The sequence below is a fragment of the Dipodomys merriami genome, unplaced genomic scaffold, assembly GCF_024711535.1.
Source record: "Dipodomys merriami isolate MVZ:Mamm:240054 unplaced genomic scaffold, mDipMer1.0.p SCAF_17, whole genome shotgun sequence".
Lineage (NCBI taxonomy): Eukaryota > Metazoa > Chordata > Mammalia > Rodentia > Heteromyidae > Dipodomys > Dipodomys merriami.
The window spans coordinates 11,611,522-11,633,180 of record NW_027203048.1 but is presented as its reverse complement, the minus strand read 5'-3'; the positions used below and the strand labels follow the sequence as shown (position 1 = coordinate 11,633,180).

Genomic DNA, 21,659 nt, shown 5'->3' with positions numbered 1-21,659 from the left:
GGAATTGCCCTCTGCCCTTTGTTAAGCCTGCTCAGAGCCCTCTTGAGGCCACTAGAGAAGGCTAGAAAACAGGGGATTTTGTTGTTTGTTGTTGTTTCAGTAAATGGCTCTCTAGTTGATTTGCTAAGGCTTTTCAGAGTGCTGGTGACCACTTCTGGAAACAAGACCCTTCCTTTCCCTGCAGCCTCTCAGTGTGAGTCAGAAGCAAAATAAGGTGAGAGTCATGGTGGTGTGGATTGGGCTTATTCAACTTGCCCCACTTTCTCCCTGCAGACAGACAAATAGGATTTTCAGGAGGGAAAAAGTGAAACTTTTTTGACCACTGTGGTTTTAAAGTTTATCAAATTCAATGACAAAAATCCTCTGTGGAAAGGCAAGAAGTGGAGGATAAGGATCATCAGTATTGTAAGATGGCTGAGATAGAGGAGAAAAACCAAAAGTAAAAGATCTCTGCCTTCAGCAGCTCCCCTAAACCCCCAACAAGCACTGGAGGGTGAGCAGGAATATTTGATTCAGCTCTCTGTGCTGAGCGGAGTATACAGGTCAGAGCTGCCTCCCTGCCGCCCCTCCCCCCCACCGCCAACACACACACCTGTGATCTGGGTCATGATGCTTGCTACCTGTCCTAGAAATGGGAGCAGCCTCTCTTGCAGGAGAGGGGGAAAATGTACCCCAAGACTGACTCTGAGCTTCATGCTCTTTCTGTCTCTCTGCAGATGGCAACTCTTCAGCCTTAGGAGGAGTTGGTAGAACTCAGTAGCCTCAGGCATCACAGTCAGCTAATTCAGAGTCAATTTTCATCTCTGGAGGCAAGAGGCTAATATCACCTTATTAGTATCCAAAGGGGAGCCATTGCTTCTCACTCATGGGACTCAAATGCCACATTGTAGGTGCTCTGTTCTTAGCCCCGGGTAGTGTAACTCATATTAGCTGATCAGGAAGGAGAAGCTATTGCAAGACCTCATAGGCTTCATCCTGAACCAGGTTGTCATTTCCAGAACCAGTCTACTTTCTACACAAAGCTTTATGTCCATGGAGGAGGATGGGAGCTGTACCTTTCCCCTTTCTCTGCTCACTCATCTCCCCTGTGCCATGGCTGGCAGCTGACCAGTAGGAGAATGAACAAATCCTGCCTAGGGTCAACCTTGGCTGAGGGCAGACTAGTGCTGTATAAATACTTGGTATAAATAAACCTTTGTAAGTAGTTAGGGACCAGTGCCAATCTAGAAGAGATTTCAAGGCATCATCATCATCATCGTCATCATCATCTGTCTCTGCCTCTGTCTCTCTCTGTGTCTCTCTGTCTCTGTCTCTGGTCTCTGTCTCTGTCTCTCTGTCTCTGTCTCTGTCTGTCTCTCTGTCTCTCTCTGTCTCTCTCTGTCTCTCTCTGTCTCTGTCTCTGTCTCTGTCTCTGTCTCTGTCTCTGTCTCTGTCTCTGTCTCTCTCTCTCTCTCTCTCTCTCTCTCTCTCTCTCTCTCTTACTCACTCACTCTCTCTCTGGTCTGCCACAACAGATTGTTCTTCATCTCAGGAGGAAGTCCAGCATGAGGCTTCTGTGATTGCTTTGATTAAAAGCAAATCAGGCCAGATATGGTGGTACATACCTGTATCTCAGTATTCAGAAGACGGAGGCAGAAGTTTCACGTGCTTGTGGCTAGCCCATGCCACACAGTGGGTTCTGAGCAAGCTTAGACTCTCTAGCAAAGACCCTGTCCCCAAAACAAAACCAAAAAAAGAATATCCAAAAGGTCTTGCCAGGGGTTGTCTTCATAGTCGCTGGTCTCTGAACATGCAGTCAGATTTGAGGGGAAAGCCATTTGGAAAATACCTTCTTCTTGCCCTGGGACCAGGGTCAGGACCTAGTACCAACATATGACATCCATCTAGGTTGTTCACGCTCTACCCAGAACATAATTTGGGGCCCAGCAGGAAGCACTAGGTCCCTCTGGCTCCCACAGGGTGGTGCTGACACCTGGAGCAAGTCAGAGCAGCAATGGGGCCCCAGTGGCTGCCTCCTCCTGCCCCATGAGCCAAGAGCCATGATGTCCCCCATGCCCAGAGAAGTAAGGCTGGGCATGTGAGACCAAGGCAAAGAAGCCTCAAGGAAAGAGGATGGTACAGTGGTAAGAGCTAGGATGGGGTCACAGAGACTTTGGAGAAACCCTGCCACTTTCTAGATGGGAGACCTCGAGTACAGTACCTCATTCTTCTCAGCTTTAATATCCTACTGGTCATGTAGCTCTGAGGACTCTCAGCAAGACTGAGGAGGGAAATGGTCCCCAGTTTAAGAAGCTCAGGGGATGATCCTTTTCCTGAAGCCTCCCTCTAAACACAGACTCTGTGTGATCTCTCTTCATCCCCTGGTGATGATTAGGACCCTGCATGGTGCATTTTGAAGAGTACCAACCCTATCTTGGTCACTTCTGAAGCTGGTCTCAACGATGGCTGCCCTTTCCCTGCCCTGGGAAAGCCCCACCCTGACGCTGACAGCATACTGGAAAGCCTAGGAGGACTTTGGCTTTGGTCACTGCCAACAGTTCCAGTGATGGGCACAAAAATCTCAGCAAGCCTACGTGTGTGCAGCTTTGCATTGGCATGCAGGGAAGGCAGGGGCTGGAGTGGTCCTAAAAGCATTTTCCAAGTGGCTTTCCATCAAGACTTACTGGGAACATCTGGATTTGAGGCCCTCTCTAAGTCTCCCAAACATCTGTAACAAATATCCCTGTGTAGTAAGTGCTGCTCTCTACTTCCCCATGTCTGCCCTGGAAGTGAGTGATTCTTCCCCATTCTACAAAAGAGGAGCCCGAACTGGGGCATTGGACCACTGGACTGGCTGCAAGAGCTGTCAGACATCCAGTGGGAGGGACAAGTCAGGGAGGGGCTCCAAAGGCACAGCAGCATGGTGAATCAGCAGGTACTGATTCCAACTGTGTGGCCAGCCACACAGGAGCTGGATAAGTTCAACAGAAAAGTTCAGGAAATGTATTTTCAGTATCATAGTCTCTAGCCTTCAGATCATTTATATGTTACTCAGCTGCACAATAGGAAACACAAACCCAAAGTCTTCATTAGGCCCCTCAGACACCCTAACTCTAGACCATAGAGGGAAAAAAATGCCCTTTCCTTAGTCTGGGGTTGGGATAAGAGACTCTTAGTGTCAGTAAAGACAACTCAAGATGTGCATATAAAATACTGATCCCAACCAGGCAGTGGTGGCTCACACCTGAAATCCTAGCTACTCAGGACGCTGAGGTCCAATGATCACAGTTCCAAAGACAGCTTGAGCAAAAAAAAAGCTGATGTGGAGCTGTGGCTCAAGTGGGAGAGTGCCAGCCTTGAGCAAAAAAAGCTCAAGGAAGGCACTTAGGCCCTGAGTTCAAGCCTCAGTACCAGCATAAAAATAAAAAAATTAAAAAAAAATACTGACCCCCTGGTAGAAGGCTGGCTCTATGCTAAGCATTTCACTTTAATTCCCTTATTATCAAAACAGACAGTGGGGAATTGTAAATCCCATTTACTAATGCAGAAACTGGGGTTTCAGGATCTTTATGTCTTAGTAAGGCCAACCCGCTAGCAGGCAACCCAGCCACAATGCCAACTAGGTTTGTGCAACTCCGAGGCCAAATCTGTAAACACTCTAAGATTACTGGACTCCACTGAGGTCATTTGAGGTTAAATCCTCTGCCTCATTTATGAACCATCTGACCTTAAGCAAGTCACATCCAACTAATTGGAAAACAAAACAAAACAAAACAATAACACTGTTTTACTTGCTGTGTGAGATTGTGCCCAGCACCAGATGAAAATGTGAAAACTCCTCATCACCTTTGCAATACTTTGTGAGTGGGAGCAATCACTGTCATTTTCTGTGCCTTGCTCAGGCTCCAGGAAGTGGCTACTACAGACATTGTACATTCTCATTTATTTTGATTTCTCTTCCCACTCAATCAGCAAGCAACATGTGGACAACTTGGAAGTTTGGTTTTTTTTGGTTTTTTGGTTTTCTGATTTTTTACTAGCAGTAGTGCCAGGAGGGTATGCCTAATAGACCCACTTAACCAATCATTAATTAATTAATTAATTAATTACCCAGTCCTTCAAGGATAGGGGTTAGCAAGAAGACTCCTCATTGAGTCTCCACAATCCCACAATGAGTCCCAACTGAGAGCTCTGAGCTAAAGTAATTCTTCCCTCAGCTTCTAAAGTAAGAAGGTCCAGAGCCCAGCACTGTCACCACTGATGTGCTTGACTCTGCAGGGATACGGGCTAATGGGCTAAGATAATCAACAGCTATTGTCACTGCAGTTGGACATAATTAATTTAGTACCTTTGAGCCATTTAAAATTAATACCTCCCCCAGTACATGAAGCAGAGGCATTTGAAGCGTTCTGTCTATGCTCAGATGTGTGATTAAAATTCTTGTGGTCCTTGGCACAGAGTTGGGTCCCACTAAAAAGCCCCAGGCCTGTTCATTGCAGACCTTCTGACTCCCAGTGATGGCCCTTATGTAGAGCAGTGCCCTACTGAGAACACAGCTCCTCCCAAGATGTCAAAGGATGTACTCTGGGGTCTCTGGGTCTCTGCAGATCTTCCTGTGCCTCCATGAGTCTGTGCCATTTCCAGTGGCTGTCTGTGAAGGTCATACAAGCTTGTTCATTGCACAGAGTTGATCCTGGTCTCCTGAAAGAGGATGATAAAACCATTCCTCAGCCCCAGCTTCAATACACACAGAGAAACTGAGGCACAGAGCATGTTGATACTCAAAATTGCACATATCATTACATTGTTCCTCAGAAGAAAAGATCACTTTTTTCATTCCATAATACTAGAAAGGTAATTCTCCAAGGAACCTGAAAGATAAGAAATGAGACTGATTTTTTAATTTACTTTATTGTTATTATAAAAGTGTATGTATAGAGAGGGATTATAATGAGCACAGCTCCTTTCATACAGTGTCTTCTGTTCCCGTACTCTTTCCCAGATTGAAATTTTTACTATAGTATCTTCCACTCGATCCTACTCTAGCTTTTTGTATTGTTTTTCAGTTTGGGGTTTTTTTGTTTGTTTTGTTCTGAAGGGCTTTTTTTTGTGTTTGGTAGTGTATGAATGTGTGTGTGTGTGTGTGTGTGTGTGTGTATGTGTGTACGTGCACGCACACGCATGCGCACGCACATGCTCATGCTATTTAGTTTAACATAGTATATGCCCTGCCTACTCTTCTCAACATAAAGGATCAGGAAGTGAAGCTGTGGCTCAAAGTGTTAGAGCACTAGCCTTGAGCAAAAGAGCTTAGGGACAGAGCCCAGGCCTTGAGTTCAAGCCCCTCAACCAACAACAAAACAAAAAATACAAACAAGAAAACAAAAACAAATACAGTTTGACTGGGAATGTGGCTTAGTGGTAGAGGGCTTGCCTAGCATATATGAATCCCTGAGTTCAATTCCTTAGTACCACATTAACAGAAAAAGCAGGAAGTGACACTGTGGCTCAAGTGGAAGAGTGCTAGCCTTGGGCAAAAGAAGCTCAAGGATAGTGCCTTTGTCCTGAGTTCAAGCCCCAGGACTGGCAAAAAAAAAAAAAAAAGGATCAGATCTTTGGGAATCCGATGTCTTTGTTAACATGGACATGAGCTCATATAACCTAAGCCACTATGATAGATCTTCAAGGAGAGAAATTGTTGGCCCCATTTTACAGATGGAAACTCTGGCACTCCGAGATATTCTGTAATAAATAAATAAGACCAGACGCCTTCTAATTCCATAGCCCAGGCTCTGCCCATGGCACTGTCCACTTCATCCCTCGGAGCTCCCAGTATGTCCTAGGGGCCTTCAGAAAGAACTCAGTCCTCCTCTCTTTTTCCTCTTTCCAATACTATCAGAATCCTCCTTTACTGCCTTTTAAAAATATAGCATTTGTTGTTATTCCTGTTATAAAAGTACTCTAGTTTCAGTTTTGAGCATTAGGAAAATACAGTAAAGCATGAATTTTATAAAAAGAGAAATTGCCCACAAACCACCAAAAATAACTTCTATTACCAAGCTGGCATATTTCCTTCCAGTCAAGCAGGGTTTAACTTTGAACATCGCTGTAGATAAAGAAAGAGCTTAGACTGATTTTATGTCATGACATATAAGCTTTTTGTGCCTTCTTATCTTTAATTTTATATTTTCATAAATCAATGTTATTCCTCATAAATATGGTTGTAATAGTTATGTACCTCACCTTTATTTCATAGTTTTTTCTTTAGCTGTCAAAGTCCTAAGTGTTTGCTGGTGGAAATTTTGGAAAATACAGGAAAGATCAAAGAAGAAAAATAAATCAGTACTAATTCTATTACCTCACCAGCCACGAATCCTGATTATTATTTTTATGCATAATCTTCATGTTTTCTCTCCATATCCTTACAAGGTGCTCCCTGCCTTTGATGTGATTCCTCAAAAAAAGAAAGACAGCCGGGCGCTGGTGGCTCACGCCTGTAATCCTAGCTACTCAGGAGGCTGAGATCTGAGGATCGCGGTTCAAAGCCAGCCCAGGCAGGAGAGATCGTGAGACTCCTATCTCCAATAAACCACCAGAAAACGGAAGTGGCGCTGTAGCTCAAGTGGTAGAGCGCTCGCCTTGAGCTGAAGAGCTGAGGGACAGCGCCCAGGCCCGGAGTTCAAGCCCCATGACCGACAAAAAAAAAAAAAAAAAAGAAAGACAGGAGGTAGTATCTTCCAGAAGGATCCTGGCCTTTTAAGTCTTCTGCATGACCAGGAGTCCAGCATTCCTTAAGCTTTGGTAATTGCAAGTACTTACAAGCATCACATTTCATTTGCCTTTTTTATTAAAAAAAAAAATACATTCGGCCAGCTTCTTGCTGTGTGGGTTGATTTTTCATTAAGTTATTTATAGCTAGAGAGTTGTTGTTTATTTTTTTTCCAGGCAAATTAGAACATGGTGAACAAAAGCACTGGATTTTGCAATAAGTCAATAGTCTCAGCTAACGTTAATGAGATACCATGCTGAAATCAGGGAACTCTTAAAATTACAAGGTCACACCCAGAATCACAATGCTGTGGTACGTTAGGTTAGTGGAGAATCTTGATCCCCTTCCAGAACTTGTATGAATGTCTCGGATAACGATTCCAATCCTGGTTGTCCAGACTCTGCAGGTGCTCCCTCAGTGGGATGAGTATGTAGGGTACCTGTCAACACCCCCAAACAAGCGCATCTTTGTGCAGCTCTACCTACTAAGCCCTATTTCCCTCTGTTGAAGTAAAATACACGCTGGAGACCCAGCCTTGGTTTCATCTCTACTCCTGGAACTCCCACTGACCTTCAGAAATTTGAAGAAAGATAGCAATCTCCACAAGTATTTCCTCCCTTTGGGGGTGTTGCATGCAATGTGGATATTATTTAGTACTGTTGTAGTCTTTTCAGCTTCAATCCCATTACGATATCTTCTTATGAGTTCAAGAAATGGTGCTAAAGCTGCCACGAGATATGCATAGCCAAACCAGGACACATTCTAGACATAAAATTGCAGTAATTACCTCTGGAGGAGGAAAGGGCTATGAGACAAATAATAGCATTAGGTCTGGCCACAATGCTGCTCCTGCTTTACATACAGGACTTTAATTAATAAAATGACAAACACTGGAATCACATAATTGGAAAGTCTATCAGGCTCTACTGAGAGGCAGGGGAAAATGGCCCTTGTGAAAGGGCCAGCTGGAGCCAGGAGATATAATTGCTGGTGGCGTGCTCCTGGGGGCGTCTCTTCTCACTTGTCTCCCTTGCTGTCTGCATGTAAAAGAGTTTATTAGTCAAAAGCTGCCATTTATGACCTATATCTATTAGGATATGTCCAGAAGGATCAACAATTTTATTGTTACAAGTGTTATTTCTTATAAATATAATTTTGGATCCTCATATTTGTGTGAATACATACACACACGTGTTAATTGGCTCTCAGAGACAATGTTGTAAAGGGCTTAAAACCTACTATCTCCCTAATTCCTCAGTATGAAAATATTTCTCAGTAAGATCTTATTGAAATATAAATTCGGATACAGTGGAGCCAGGGGGAGGGCCTGAGGCTTTCAATTTGTCACAAGTTTCCAGATGATTCCAGTGCTGTTGGTCTACTCTGTGTGTGTGTGTGTGTGTGTGTGTGTGTGTGTGTGTGTGTGTATGCACACATGTGTAGGTGCATGTGTGCATACACACACACACTGGTCCTACGGCTTGAACTCGGGGCCTGGACACTGTCCTTGAGCTTTTGTGCTCAAGGCTAGTGCTCTACCACTTGAGCCACGGCTTTTTGGGTGGTTAATGGGAGATAAAGAATATCACAGACTTTCCTGCCCAGGCTGGCTTTGAACCATGATCCTCAGATCTCAGCCTCCTGAGTAGCTAGAATTACAGGTGGAAGCCCCATGTGCCCAGGCCACAGAATACATTTTGCACAACAATTATCTAGAAAATTGTCACAATATGTCCCAAAGTTTTCATGGCTATAAAAATATAGTACATATCCATGCCCTAGACATTTGGCAGAAAGAGCAGAGACCCAAGTGTAAGTTCCAGGTCTGCACTGAATGGGCTAACTGTCTGTGGGTAGCTACTTTGCCTCCTCTAAACCCTAGATTCTTCCTCTAAAAAACAAGGGTGAAAATCTCTGCATTGTACTCATAACCTGACTTAGGGAATTGTAACCTCTTTGTACAACTATTTAATAGTATTTTAAAAAGAAACCTTGCATGAAGGGATATTATGAGTATAAAGAAAGACAATATGAGTGCCTAGTGGAGCTTTTTCACATTCAGCAAATAATCAACTTCTAAATGACTTCATATTCTATAGACTTCCTGGTAGAAATAGGTATTCAGATCAATTCCAAGAGTGTTTTGGGCCTACTCTGGGCACTGGAACCTTGTTCTCAAGATCAAGCTGGGTGCACTGGGCATGATATCTGCAGAAAGTGACATTGGAGGGTTTCTTTAGGACCAGATAAAGGAAGCAGACATCTTTGAGAGGGACCCAAGCCTACAGTCAGCACAAATCACCATGCTTTGTCCCCACAGACAGTAATTAACAAGGAATGCTTGGTAAGACTTGGCACCTGTCCTCCAGCTCTTCTAATTAAGAAGCTGTTGTGGACTTTACCCTGAAGATCCAAGATGTGTATTCTGGGTCAAGCCCTTCAGCTCAGGGGTCTCGTACTCTTTGGGTTGTTTTCAGTCTTGGCCCGGAACTGATGTGGCCACTCCCAAGAAGGCCTTGTGCTAAGGGTTCTGTCCTCCCTCTACTCCTCCGTCCTCTTCCTCCCCCGCTGCCAGGCGAATCACCTTCTTCTACTCCTTGGTGATGGGAACATTTTAAGCCATTTCTTAGTGATTAAGAATTGCCTTTTACTCCATGTCCAAGGTGAAAATGGACCTCTCACCGAGAGGGCCAGGCAACTCCCTTCACTAAATAGTCTCTCCCCAGTGCTGTCAACCCAGGCCACACTTTAGAATCACCAAGAAGGATTTGAAAGCCTGATGATGCCTGAGAATCCACCCAACCCAAGACTACTTCAATCAGAAGATCTAAGCTGGAGCTTGGACAGACACTGGCCGTTGGGAAGCTCCCTCCCTCAGTGTACAACCTAGGATGGTAAACCACTGGTCCTCCCTTGCCATGCAGACCATCACACGGGCCTACTTCCACATTCCATATCTCACTCTGTCTTAACAGGGACAGGGAAGTACGAATATGGTCACAAGTTTTGCTAGACTAAAACAGAGAATCAAAAGAGATAAACAATAGGCTGAGATCACATAGTTAATGTACTTTAACCATGTGAGTTTGTGGACCAGAAACTCCCAGTTCTGCCATCGCCAATGAGTCAGGAAACCAGGATTTTGGGGGGGGGGAGGAACCTGAAAAGGGCTGGGAAGGTGGTTCAGTGGTAGAATGTTTACTTTGCATGCATGAAGCCCTGAGTATGATTCCTCAGCACCACATAAGCAGAAAAAGCCAGAAGTGGTGCTGTGGCTCAAGTAGTAGAGAGATAGCCTTGAGCTGAATTGCTGAGGGATACCATCCAGGCCCAGAGTTCAGGCCCCACGAATGAAGGGAAAAAAAGAAAAAAGGAAAAAAAAAAACCCTGAAGAGTCAGGGTTGGTCCATAGGGCAGTTGTTTCTGGTACATCGTAGAAAGATAGTGAGTGAAGAAGTCACAGGAACATGAGAGCAGGTCCCTAGAGGTTGCCCTCAGACTCAGTGTTTCTCTACCAATTTTGACTCCCAATGTCTAGGGCCAAGAGATTCTGCATTTCCAAGGGTAACCATGGAAATATGGGTCTGAGAACCAACTCTGAGCACCAAAACACTGACTTAACCTCCTAGAGGCAGAATCTGGACATCCTGTGGGTTATAATTGGAGGGGAGGATAGACCAAAAGGAAGAAAGTAGGTCCTGGAGTACCAAATCTTTAAGAAGAACACCTACTGGGTACATCACCTTAGAGAAACACTCGGTAGATGAAAAAAAAAGAAAAGAAACAGCTTCAAACACATATTCACCAGCCATTCATTGACTGCTAGTTCTCAGCCCCATTCCAAGCCTTTCCCATCTATTTCTAGAAGTAGAGACTAATTTTTTTGTTGGGGGGGGGGGGAGTCTGGTCATGGGGCCTGAACTCTGGGCCTGGGCACTGTCCCTCAGCTCTTCAGCTCCAGGCTAGCACTCTATCACTTGAGCCACAGTACCACTTCAGGCTTTTTTTTCTGCTTATGTGGTGCTGAGGAATTGAACCCAGGGCTTCATGCATACAAGGCAAGCGCTCTACCACTGAGCCACCTTCGCAGCCCTAGACGTAGACATAAACCTACCATTAGAAGATAAGATGAAAGGTAGTTTATTAATTCTACTATTTATTCATAGCTATGGATAACAGAAGGGGTAGTGACTATCTTGATCTGAGTCTTCATGATGCTGTAGATTTCCTTATTTGTTTAATTTCCTAATTTTTTTGCTGCATTCATAGTGGAACAGATATTCGTTACCCAGCCTCCTCTTGCTCCAGATACTAGAGAGCTTGGTATTTCCACCAGACCAATAAGCTTTGTGGGAAGTAGACCTTGAAAACTAGAAAACTAAATCATGAAAGCAATTAAGGTCAGCAGTTTAACCTTTGATGTAACTTTTGGCAACTTACCTGCTCCAGCTCCTTCCTCAGCACTTAGAACCTGTGAGCTTTTCAACTTTTTTTCCTGCAGCACTTCTTATTAGTATCAATCAGTTACACTGGAGGTTCATTATAACATGTCTACATATGCATACAGTAGCTTGCTCACAGTCATCCTTCTATCACTCTCTCTCATCTCCCCTTCCAACCTTATGTATCTCACCAAGGTTTCCTGTTCTATTTTCACACACATACATAAAGTATTTTGGTCATATTCACCCTCTCTGTTCACTTCCCCTAGTATTTCCTACAAATAGGAACTGTTTTACATTCCTGCCATTCACGTTTTATCTATACTAATTATTCAAAGGGTTGTTTCACCATGGTATTTCACACACACACACACACACACACACACACACACACACACACACGTGTGTGTGTGTTTATTTTTTTATTTTATTTTTATTGTGAAAATACTGTACAGAAGGGTTACAATTACATGGGCAAGATAATGAGTACATTTCTTATCAAGCATTGTAGCCTCCTCCTTTGTTTCCCATCCCTTCCCATCCTCCCCCCACCCCCCACCCAGTCCTCCCCGGCCCTCCCCCCACCCTGCACCAAAGTTGTAAAGTTCATTTTCAACATAATGACTTGTACACTCATTTTTGCAATGGGTCCACCTGTATCCCTATTTAAACTATTTGTTTTTCCCCTTCCCCTCCACAAATTATACCGACATCAAATACAGTGAAAGCAGGGGTTATACTGTGGGAGAAGGACATACAAAGCGTGTGTGTGTTTAATATTCCCTTGTTGCCTTGAAATTTCGTTCTGGGTTTTATGTTGATTTGTGTTATTTTTGAAACAGAATCTCACTATACTTCCCAGACTAATCTAATCATAATCTTCCTGCCTCCGCTTCCCAAGTACTAGGATTATAGATGCATTCCACTATGACTGGCCCTATCTTCTATTTTTTTGTTGTTGTCAAATGGCTCTAGTTATTCCATATTTTGCTATTCTCTGCATACTTGTATTATTTATTTAAATTCTAATTTCCTGGCTAGGTGATAAATTCCATGAAACAGAGAAGATACCTAGCTTGAAGCACAGACTAGTTAGATGCTTAATGTTTATGAATGAATAGGTAGATATTATTTTTCTCAAGGACTGATGCCAAGGATATCCTGTGAGGCTACTGTTGCCAGATATCAGTGGCTCACGCCTGTAATCCTAGCTACTCAGGAGGCTGAGATCTGAAGATCACAGTTCAAAGCCAGCCCAGGCAGGAAAGTCCGTGAGATTCTTATCTTGAATTAATCACCAAAAAACCAGAAGAGGCACTGTGGCTCAAGTGGTAGAGCATTAGCCTTGAGCGGAACAGCTGAGGGACAGCAACCCAGGACCAGAATTCAAGCCCCATGACCAATCAAAAAAAAAAAAAAACCCCACCCAGCTAGTAAAAAAACATCCTTATGAAAGTCAGAGATTCTTCCCCTCTCATCTCCTACACAGTTTGTTTATTGCGTAGAGGAATCAAGAAAAAGCTATTGGAATGATCCTCTACCCTTTCCTCCTTGTCTGCCATCTTGATGACGTGTAAACCTTCAGGGTTGTAAATGGGGGCAGGGGTAGGGGAGAAGAACAAGAAAGATTTCTCTTAATTGGGATTTGATGATCTGGCATTTGTGGGGCTTTGGATGTAACAAGTGTTTGAAGCTATTTCTCCTGAGGAAATTGCCATGGTTCCTTTCAAGATCTGTCTTTCTTTCTACCACCTCCAGTGTAGCAAGGACTAGAACTTATGCTGATCTCTATTTGAGCAATTACTTCCTCCACCCTCTGTCCTTAGGCATCTCAAGATCCTAGCTGCTTCTTTTTGTTATAGTGTATTTATAGCTCCATGCATCACTCTTGGACAAGATTTAAAATTATCCCACTGAGCTCCCTTGTACATGGCTCACCTCAGGACCACATGCAACACACAGGCTTCTTTAAAAAAAAAAAAACTCTGGGAGTATGGGTTAACTAATACCACCATATCATCTTCTTCTTCCATCAAAGCAGAACCCAACCCTAGTTCAAAGATTAGATAGATGGTCCATGTAGGAGACAGATTCTAACTCCCTACCCTCCCCCAGTCTTCAATGGACAAATGTCAAGTGCTCAACATGATATCATAACCATTCTTCACTTTGGTTAAAGAGGGAAGCTCAGCCCCAACCTCATTCTTAGCAAACGGTGACATGGAATTCCACAACATACATGACTTGGAAACATATAGATGACATGGAATTCAAAATAGAGATGATATATGAAAAACACGTTCCAGAAATGCTCCTAATTGTCAGCCACCCACTTCTTCTACACCCAAAGTACAGGAAGAGCAGTTAAGAATTGTGCAATCCATTTTCACACACACAGAGAATTTTCTGGAAAGTTCTGCTTTCCTTGTCCTCTCCAAGGGAAGTGTAATATCTACTGCCTCAACGCCCCTGCCAAACTTCGCTTTTAACTTTTGTTACTTGATCTATTACCTCACTAAATGGTCACTATAATTCTATGAAATAGGTTAAACTATTCCCATCTTAGAATGTAGAAAACTGAACTTCAAAAAGTTTAATAACTTGACCAAAGGGGCAAGAACAGGTTTTGCTTTTTAAGTCTCTCTGATTCTAGAGTTCTTAGATCATTCTAGAATAGAAGATATGTGTGACTCAACATATAGGCTCAATAAATAGTCGAATGACTAAAGTTTTTTTCTTAGCTCATAGAGGAATGTGAATACTTTGGGTTTTCAATAGGAAATGAGAACGCATTGGAGACTGTTGAGCTCTGAATCACAGATGGCAGAAGGAAAAAAAAAAGAAAACAGGACAATGTGACAGAGATACCCAAAAGAATTCAGCTGGGAGAAGAATACTGAGAAGGCTTTTAGGACCTCGTGGAAAGAATGCAGAGGATAAGTTACTAAGACCATGGGAGACTTCTTTAGAAGCTGGCAGGACCAAAGGGTGTTTTTCCAGAATGGATCCGATCAAATCAGCTTTGTAGATACAGGAGTCATAGGGCAGACAAACTGTAGGGACTGCAAAATGGAGGGCAGTAATTGAAAGAGCAAATGTTGAGGGAGGAGAACAGGAAATGGGTACCTGCAAGGATGGGGAGTGTAGAATAGAAGCAGGAATTATCTGGTATATGCCAGAGAATTGAGAAAAATAAGGAAAGAGGCGGGCTGAAGGGGAGTGAAGATGTTGAACGATGACAAAGATCAAGATGCATTGTATACATAAATTGATTTGTTATGGCAGAAAAAAGTCAACACGTAACCTAAAAATTAAGGAAAGTCATGGAAGATGGGGGCTTGGAGGCGTAGATGAGATTGTTAAAAGGAGTGACGTTGATCAAGACCTTAATCATAAACTTTGTAGAACTACTTTAAGAAAATAAAACTATTCTTTTAAAAAGAGAAGAAAATGAAGGATGCATCTTTCTCTAACAGACAAGAAAAGAATAAACCCTTAGGCTGCAAAAAATAGAGAAAGTGGAGAAAGACTGTCAGAGATTGTTTATCTCTGATATCCTCATTCGTTCTCAGTAAAGTGAAAATTTAATCAGTGGATTAAGAAGTGAGAACCAGGAATGAGAGAGTTTGAAACCCATTTTACTACATGTGTCCAGAAAACAAATGTTAAGATCTACCACAGATAAAGTTCAGTATCTACAATGTTCTATGGTCAAGGAACAAGAGGAGAAAAAGCATACACATCAAGCACATCTCAAGCAAGGCATAGCATGGTATGCAGTGTCTTAATCCTTCAGGAGATAGAACTTAAATTATGGTATCCTGGCACACAAGAAAACCAAGTCAGACTAGAAAATAATAACAACAACAACAACAACAGCCAGGTTGGCTGTTGTGGCTCATGCCTTTAATTCTAGCTGCCTAGGAGGCTGAGATCTGAGGATCACAGTGCAAAGCCAGCCCAGGCAGGAAAGTCGGTGAGACCCTTATCTCCAATTAACCACCAGAAAACTGGAAGTGGAGCTGTGGCTCAAGTGGTAGAATGCTTGCCTTGACCTGAAGAGGTCAGGGACAGCGACCAGACCCAGAGTTCAAGCCCCATGACTGACCAAAAAAAAAGTTCAGGGAGAGTGTCTAGGCCCTGAGTTCAAGCCTCAGGATGAACACTAATAATAACAATAACAATCATAACAGATTTTTCTCAATTATCCTGGGAGGTTTCAAAGGTGATGAATATTTGTTCCCCTGGATGGAGAGAAACAGGGACTATACAAATGAAAAGGCTGTGGTTGTAGACCAGGCTTACAAGGGAGATTGGTCCCCAGGGTCTGTGGCCTTGTTTGTGATGGGCTTTGTATGCAAGAGCATGGAAAGTCTTCAGCTGCTCACCTTGTGGCACTTAACCTCTTCAATCAAATTCGAGGAGAGATAAGACAGGGCCTGGAAGACAAAGGAGCAGTGATTTACAGACAAGCAGCTATTCAAACAATGAGAATCGAGAATATGGGGCTGGAGCTGATGAGACGATCTTGCCACAGGGAATATGTTATACTTCTTTTTACAATCAACATTTTTATGACTGCATCTGAACTGGAGTTCAGGGTGCAATGATATGATGTTGTTGTCTTAAGTTTTAGATGTGGTTTATAGATTATTTCTACCAAACATACAACCTCTATTAGTTTAAACATGAAGATTAGAGACCTTGTTTATAGTACTTTACCATTTATGTGAAACACCAAAAACATTATTAGTTACAATTCCCTTTCAAATATAATGAAACATATGATTATAGCTTTCTTTGGGCAAAGTAGAGGGCCCTCATCTTAGAAGAAAACCATAATTAAAGATCTTGATATATGGATGCTAGTCTGATCTTTGCCTACCAAATCATAGGGACTCCAGTTAGCTAATACACGACACTATTCAAATTAGATTACTATCACGAGAAGAAATAAAACTCTATTATACCTAAGTCACTAAAAGTAACTGAATCCACAAATCACTTCCATAAAGTCATGAAGTGGAGACTACTGACAAAAATCTTTGGCTACTCTTCAGGAAGTTTATTGTATGTGACACTGATCTGTGTCACAGATAGAATCTCATGAATTTGAGGGTGATATCACCAGCCTGAACAAAATTCCAGAATTCCCCACTGGTTGTTGCGCCCAGGTTCCACGAACTCTAGTGAAAGCCACTTTGGACATCACTGAAGGACAGCAAGTGACAAACATCCTATTCTCCTTCCTGGAGGACCAGAAAGGGAACCCAAGGTTTCCATTCTGCTTAACATCCTGGCCTCTCTCCCTCACAGCTCCGAATGTCCTGGCTTATCCGTGGAGTTTTGAGAGGAAATGTTTCCTTGGTGCTGGTGGAGAACAAAACTGGGAAGGAACAGAGCCGGAGAATCTGGCACGTTACAACCGATGAAGGCTTGAGCCTGTGGCAGTGGACCGTCTTGCCTCTCCTGGATGTGACAGACAGGTGGGTCTCTACCCTCCCCTCCACCCTCTATTACTCTATCAGACACCATGCTGAAGCAGGCCAAGGTCTCCCCTCCCCCACACAAACACGTGCACCCACATGTGGACCTTGCATGCTTTCTGCAGCTTACTGAGAGCCTGAGAATCTTTCTCCAAGGGATTTTACTAATGAGCACTTATCTCCCACGTCTCTCACCTGGCCTGATTAGCTGACTGCAGTCTCTCTAGAAAGGAATAAAATTGAGCAGTTCACATCACTCCCAAATAATAATCAGGCTTTGTATATATACAGTATTTTCCTTCACTTGATAGATTTTGCCTTACTTTTCCAATTAACTTTTTTTTTTGTATAAACAATGGAACCTTCAAGACAGGCAAGACAAGCCTTATTCCTATTTTCTGCTCCCATTATCAGAGTGTGGGCTGGTACTCAGACCCAGCTATGAGCCTACTGCTCAATTGAGTCAGAAGAGCCTGAGTGGGATTGATGGAAGTAGATAGTGAATTCTCTAAGAGACATAGAAGATGTCTAGTAGACCTTGATCCTATTTGGATGCTCTTGCTAGTGGCTTCAGTGACCTTGAACAAGATCCTTGACTTCTTCAAGCCTCGGTTTCCTTACCTCCAAACAGAGAGGGTGTTGCCAGGAGATCTTTAACTCAGCATGGCACTGTTTTGGAGCAGTAACCCACAGGGTTCAGCTGCCACTTGTCTTCCCATGATAGCACTACTCTGCCACCTGCAGGTAGCCTGGAGCAAGTAGTACTTGAGTAAAAATGGCCTGGCAGGGTAGCATTCATGTGTCTGCTGTGTCATAGTCAAAGCCAATGGTACTAACCTGTTCCAGACCAAGAGAGTAGAGAGGCACCATTTCTATGATACTATTTCTATCCAGAGAAGTGGACTTGGCGGAGAGAACATCTTTTACAGGCTAACCATCAAATTCTACAAGACAGAGCAGCATCCACATGAATCTCCCAGAACACATTCAAATTGTCAACCTGGGAGATTTACGTATGAAAAATGAGGCCAAGGGCTCTGGGCAAGGTGGCACTGGATGGCATGTCGCTTTGCAGATGGGAAGCTGAGTTTCAAACTCTTTGCCTGACCCTTCCAGCGTCTATTGTTCCCCAGAGCTCATAAGAAGTAGGCACTGGTATAATTCTGAGCACCAGCTTCCCACCCCTTCTGATGTGTGTGGGTTAAAGACCAAAGCCCATTGATATCCTGGCTCAGTGACCCATAGGACAAATGGACTTAATTAAAGTGGAGGAAGCAGGAAGTGTGACCACTACTCTGTGCCCCTGTAGACTCATCTTCTTCTCGGAGATTGTGGGGGCTGTGCAGGGAGGACGGAGCGCTTGAGGATGATGTGGTGATGTCAGAGCCCTTTCTCCTGGTTGACATGAAACTAATTCAAGTGAATCAAAGGCTTTTGCCCCCTCTCCCCAATCAAGTCCTCTCTCTTTTGTAGCTAGTCCAGGGTATTTAAAGCAAGTAAGATGTTGATTCTGCTCACTCCCAGTTTGCTAGAATTTCGTTTAGAGACTTTGTTCTCAGCCTCCCTCCTCTCTGTTAATACTGTTTACCAGATTGACATTTTCAATATTGATACTGAGAGACCAGACTGTCTAGTGAGGATTCAGGCAAAGGCCAACTTGGTTTGATGATGCCTCATGACCTAATAAGTGTGCAGTTAGAGAAAACAAGAGTGATTCCATTCACAGGGAGGCTGTGTGTCACGGCCATGCAGTGGGGTTCAGAATGGCCCTCCTACTGACAGAGATGATACAGGAGACACTGAGAGAGATCTGAGGCAAATGGAATTGTAGAATGAGGCTTAGCAGGTTACACTTGCAAAACTCAAACTGCATGGTAGATAAGCCTAGTCTATAAAAATAAAAATGTTCTTTGGATGAAAGAGAACAGAACTTAAAATTAGGTAGTTCCCCCCAAAATTGTAACTGGCCTAATCAGTCTCTAGTTGTGTAATCTCATCCAATTATTTTTGTATGTTCTGGTCCTGGGGCTTCAACTCAGGGCCTGAGGCTCTCCATTGGCTTTTTCACTCAAGGCTGGTGCTTTACCATTTGAGCCACAGCTCAAGTCCTGGCTTTTTGTTGGTTAATTGGAGATAAGCATCTCACAGACTTCTTCAAACTGTGGCCATTGGATCTCAGCCTCCTGAGTAGCTAGGATCACAGACATGAACCACCAGCATCAGGCTTCATCCAGCTATTTAGCCTCTTCAAACCTCGACACCCTCATATATCAAATGAGGAATAGCAGTACAACTTCACTAGACTTTTCTGAATATGACAAAATGACTAAAGAACCTATGCACAGCAGGTATCCATATCAATGAGTTTTAGTCACATATTTCATCCTTGTCCCTTGGATGTAAGTCTTCAGTTATAATTAATTGAACAAATAGCACAAGTCACAGCCACTAATCTTCCAAGTCAAGCTATGGTCTACAAAATAGAAATATGCAGTTTCCTCTTGAGTTTAGGAAGTAAAGGACTTAGGGAATTTCATGCTCCAAACTAAAGGCTTACTCAGTAGTAGTAATTGTTTCTAACAACTCTAATTTGATAATGACAGTATCCCCTCACTACCTCAGAAGGGGTCTACGATGGCTGACTTAGAAACAAGCACCAGTCACACAATCCTCACATAAAAGTGACATTCTTATGAAGAGGTGGACATCATGTTCTTTTGACTGCCTTTGAGTAGAAGTTGCTGATAGAGAAGCTAGAAGAAGTACACTTCTTTCCTTGTTCCCTGGAGAGTGAGTGGCAGCTGCCTGGCTTGCCAATGTGAACTGGGAGAAGGAGGAAGCAGAGGAAAAAAATAAATAGGGAAAATGAAATGGTCAAAGGACAAAGAAATCACATATCCATTCCATATGGTGCCAGCCTGTAGACAGTTCGTGTCTCTCCTTATGAAGGTGTCAGAAACTTTTTTCCCCTTGCTGTCCGGAATCACCTATACTCTCAGCCTCCAGTCTGAGAATTCAAAAAAAGTTATGTTTTATTTTTTTTAAAGCAGCTTTATTGGCATTTAAAGGTTGGCCCTAAAGACCCCCTGGGCTTTGCACATTGGTCATAGTCCCTAGATAATCTTTTAAAGATAAATCTAATCATTTTCCTGAGTTCCCATGGGTTTTAGGGTATCTTTCAAACTCTTTAATAGACCAATATTTAGATCCAACTGTAATTTTTATTCTCTGTTTCTTACCCTACCCACTGAGCTTCTTTTCATTCAGATGTACCCCATTAAATAATCTGACCTTTGGGGTTTTTTAATTTTTTGTCTGCTGTGGGACCTGAACTCTGGGCCTGGGTGCTGTCCCTCAGCTCTTTAGCTCAAGACTAGTGCTCTACCACTTGAGCCACAACGCCACTTCCAGCTTTTTCTATTTATGTGGTGCTGAGGAATCAAACCCAGGGCTTCATGCATGCAAGGCAAGCACTTTACCACTGAGCCACCTTCCCAGCCCTTGATCTTTGAGTTTTTACATTTTTCATTCTTTCTACCCTAGTGTTTTTTCCTTTCATATCTCTAAATACCACTCTTTCTTTACTTTTTAAAAGCTCCCCAGGCCTCTGGCTATATATGTGTCTACAATATATCCTCATGGCTCTTGAGACTTCCCTATAATAACTTATCACTGTGCTATCCAATCTTAATTATCTGAATATACACCCCAACAAGGCAGGGATTATGTCTGACTCATACATTAGTGCTTCCTCAACCTGATACTATGCCTAACATATAGTAGGCCCAACAACACTGTGCTGGCAGGATGATATATTGAGATGAACTGCAAATACTTACAAATTCCAGCTGAATGAATGGAGAATGTCACCCCTGGAGTCTATCTGACACTCCAGTGTTCAGCCTGTGTCTAACAAACCTGGCAAACAAATCACTTTATAATAAACCCTACTGCAAAGTGTTCTGTGTATCAAAAGCAATACCTGAGTCCCATCAGATTAACCAAAACAGCATTTGATACTCTTGTGACAAGGAATCCTCTTGAGGGGCTTGTTTGGTACCTAGGCCTTCTCTGTCAGTGGCCACTCCTATCAGACTCACTTTATAAGGAAGGCTTGGATGTTCATTGTACATCCTGGTCCTTGCAAGTAGAGAACTACAGCTGAGCACCTGAGACCACAGAGCCGTAGTCAGATTACCCCACTCCACAGCAATCCTTCAAATACTCAGTGATGATGTCTCATGACCTAGTAAGTGTGCAATTACAGAAAACAGTAGTGATTCCATCGACGGGGGCTGTGTGTCACTGCCATGCGGTGGGGTTCAGAATGGCCCTCCTACTGGTGAGATGATATGGGAGGCACCGAGGGAGATCAGTGACCTTGATCCACAGAATGGTATTTCTTCTGTCCATTTATAAACATGAAAAATGATAGAAGGAATATAATAGTCCATCATCATTATGAAATTGTGGTAACTACACAACCATTCTATAAAGAGTAACAAGTAAAATCTCCAACAGCAGTGCCCAAGATTTTTGAGCAATGACAACATCTCTGGAATACAGATATCGGATTTCAAGGTAATTTCGAAGGACAGTATCAATTCAAATATTGGCTTGCTGGGACTTAAAAATTATCTCAGCATTGACATCTACCTCATATAACTACTGAATACTTCAGCCCCACACCCCCGCCTCCATTCAATTGCCATTCTTTCTGAGGGAACTAATTTGCCTTCTCAAACTAGAAGAAAAGCAAGTTCTCTCTCCTAATTCTAATCATCAGTCTCCCACTGAGATATTCTTCTAGTTTTTCCTCTTTATGATCATATATCTTACTAAACACAGTATTCTTCTCTACCATCCTAAGCTCTGGCATGCTTACAGAGCCAAGGCTGCTGAGTTCAACTCATTATGAGATGGATTTGGAAATACCATGGATCAAATCATGTCCCACAAATCACCACAATTCTACAGTCAAAT

The 21,659-nt window shown here is 43.0% G+C and overlaps 1 protein-coding gene across 1 annotated transcript in view; it reads left to right on the top strand.

Moving 5' to 3' along the window:
* Alk (ALK receptor tyrosine kinase) overlaps positions 1-21,659 on the top strand; it is a 713,950-nt gene that overhangs the window by 593,923 nt on the left and 98,368 nt on the right. Inside the window, exon 9 of the mRNA XM_070025303.1 lies at positions 16,507-16,676. Coding sequence (XP_069881404.1) covers positions 16,507-16,676 — 170 coding nt within the window. The remainder of the gene's footprint in view (positions 1-16,506; positions 16,677-21,659) is intronic.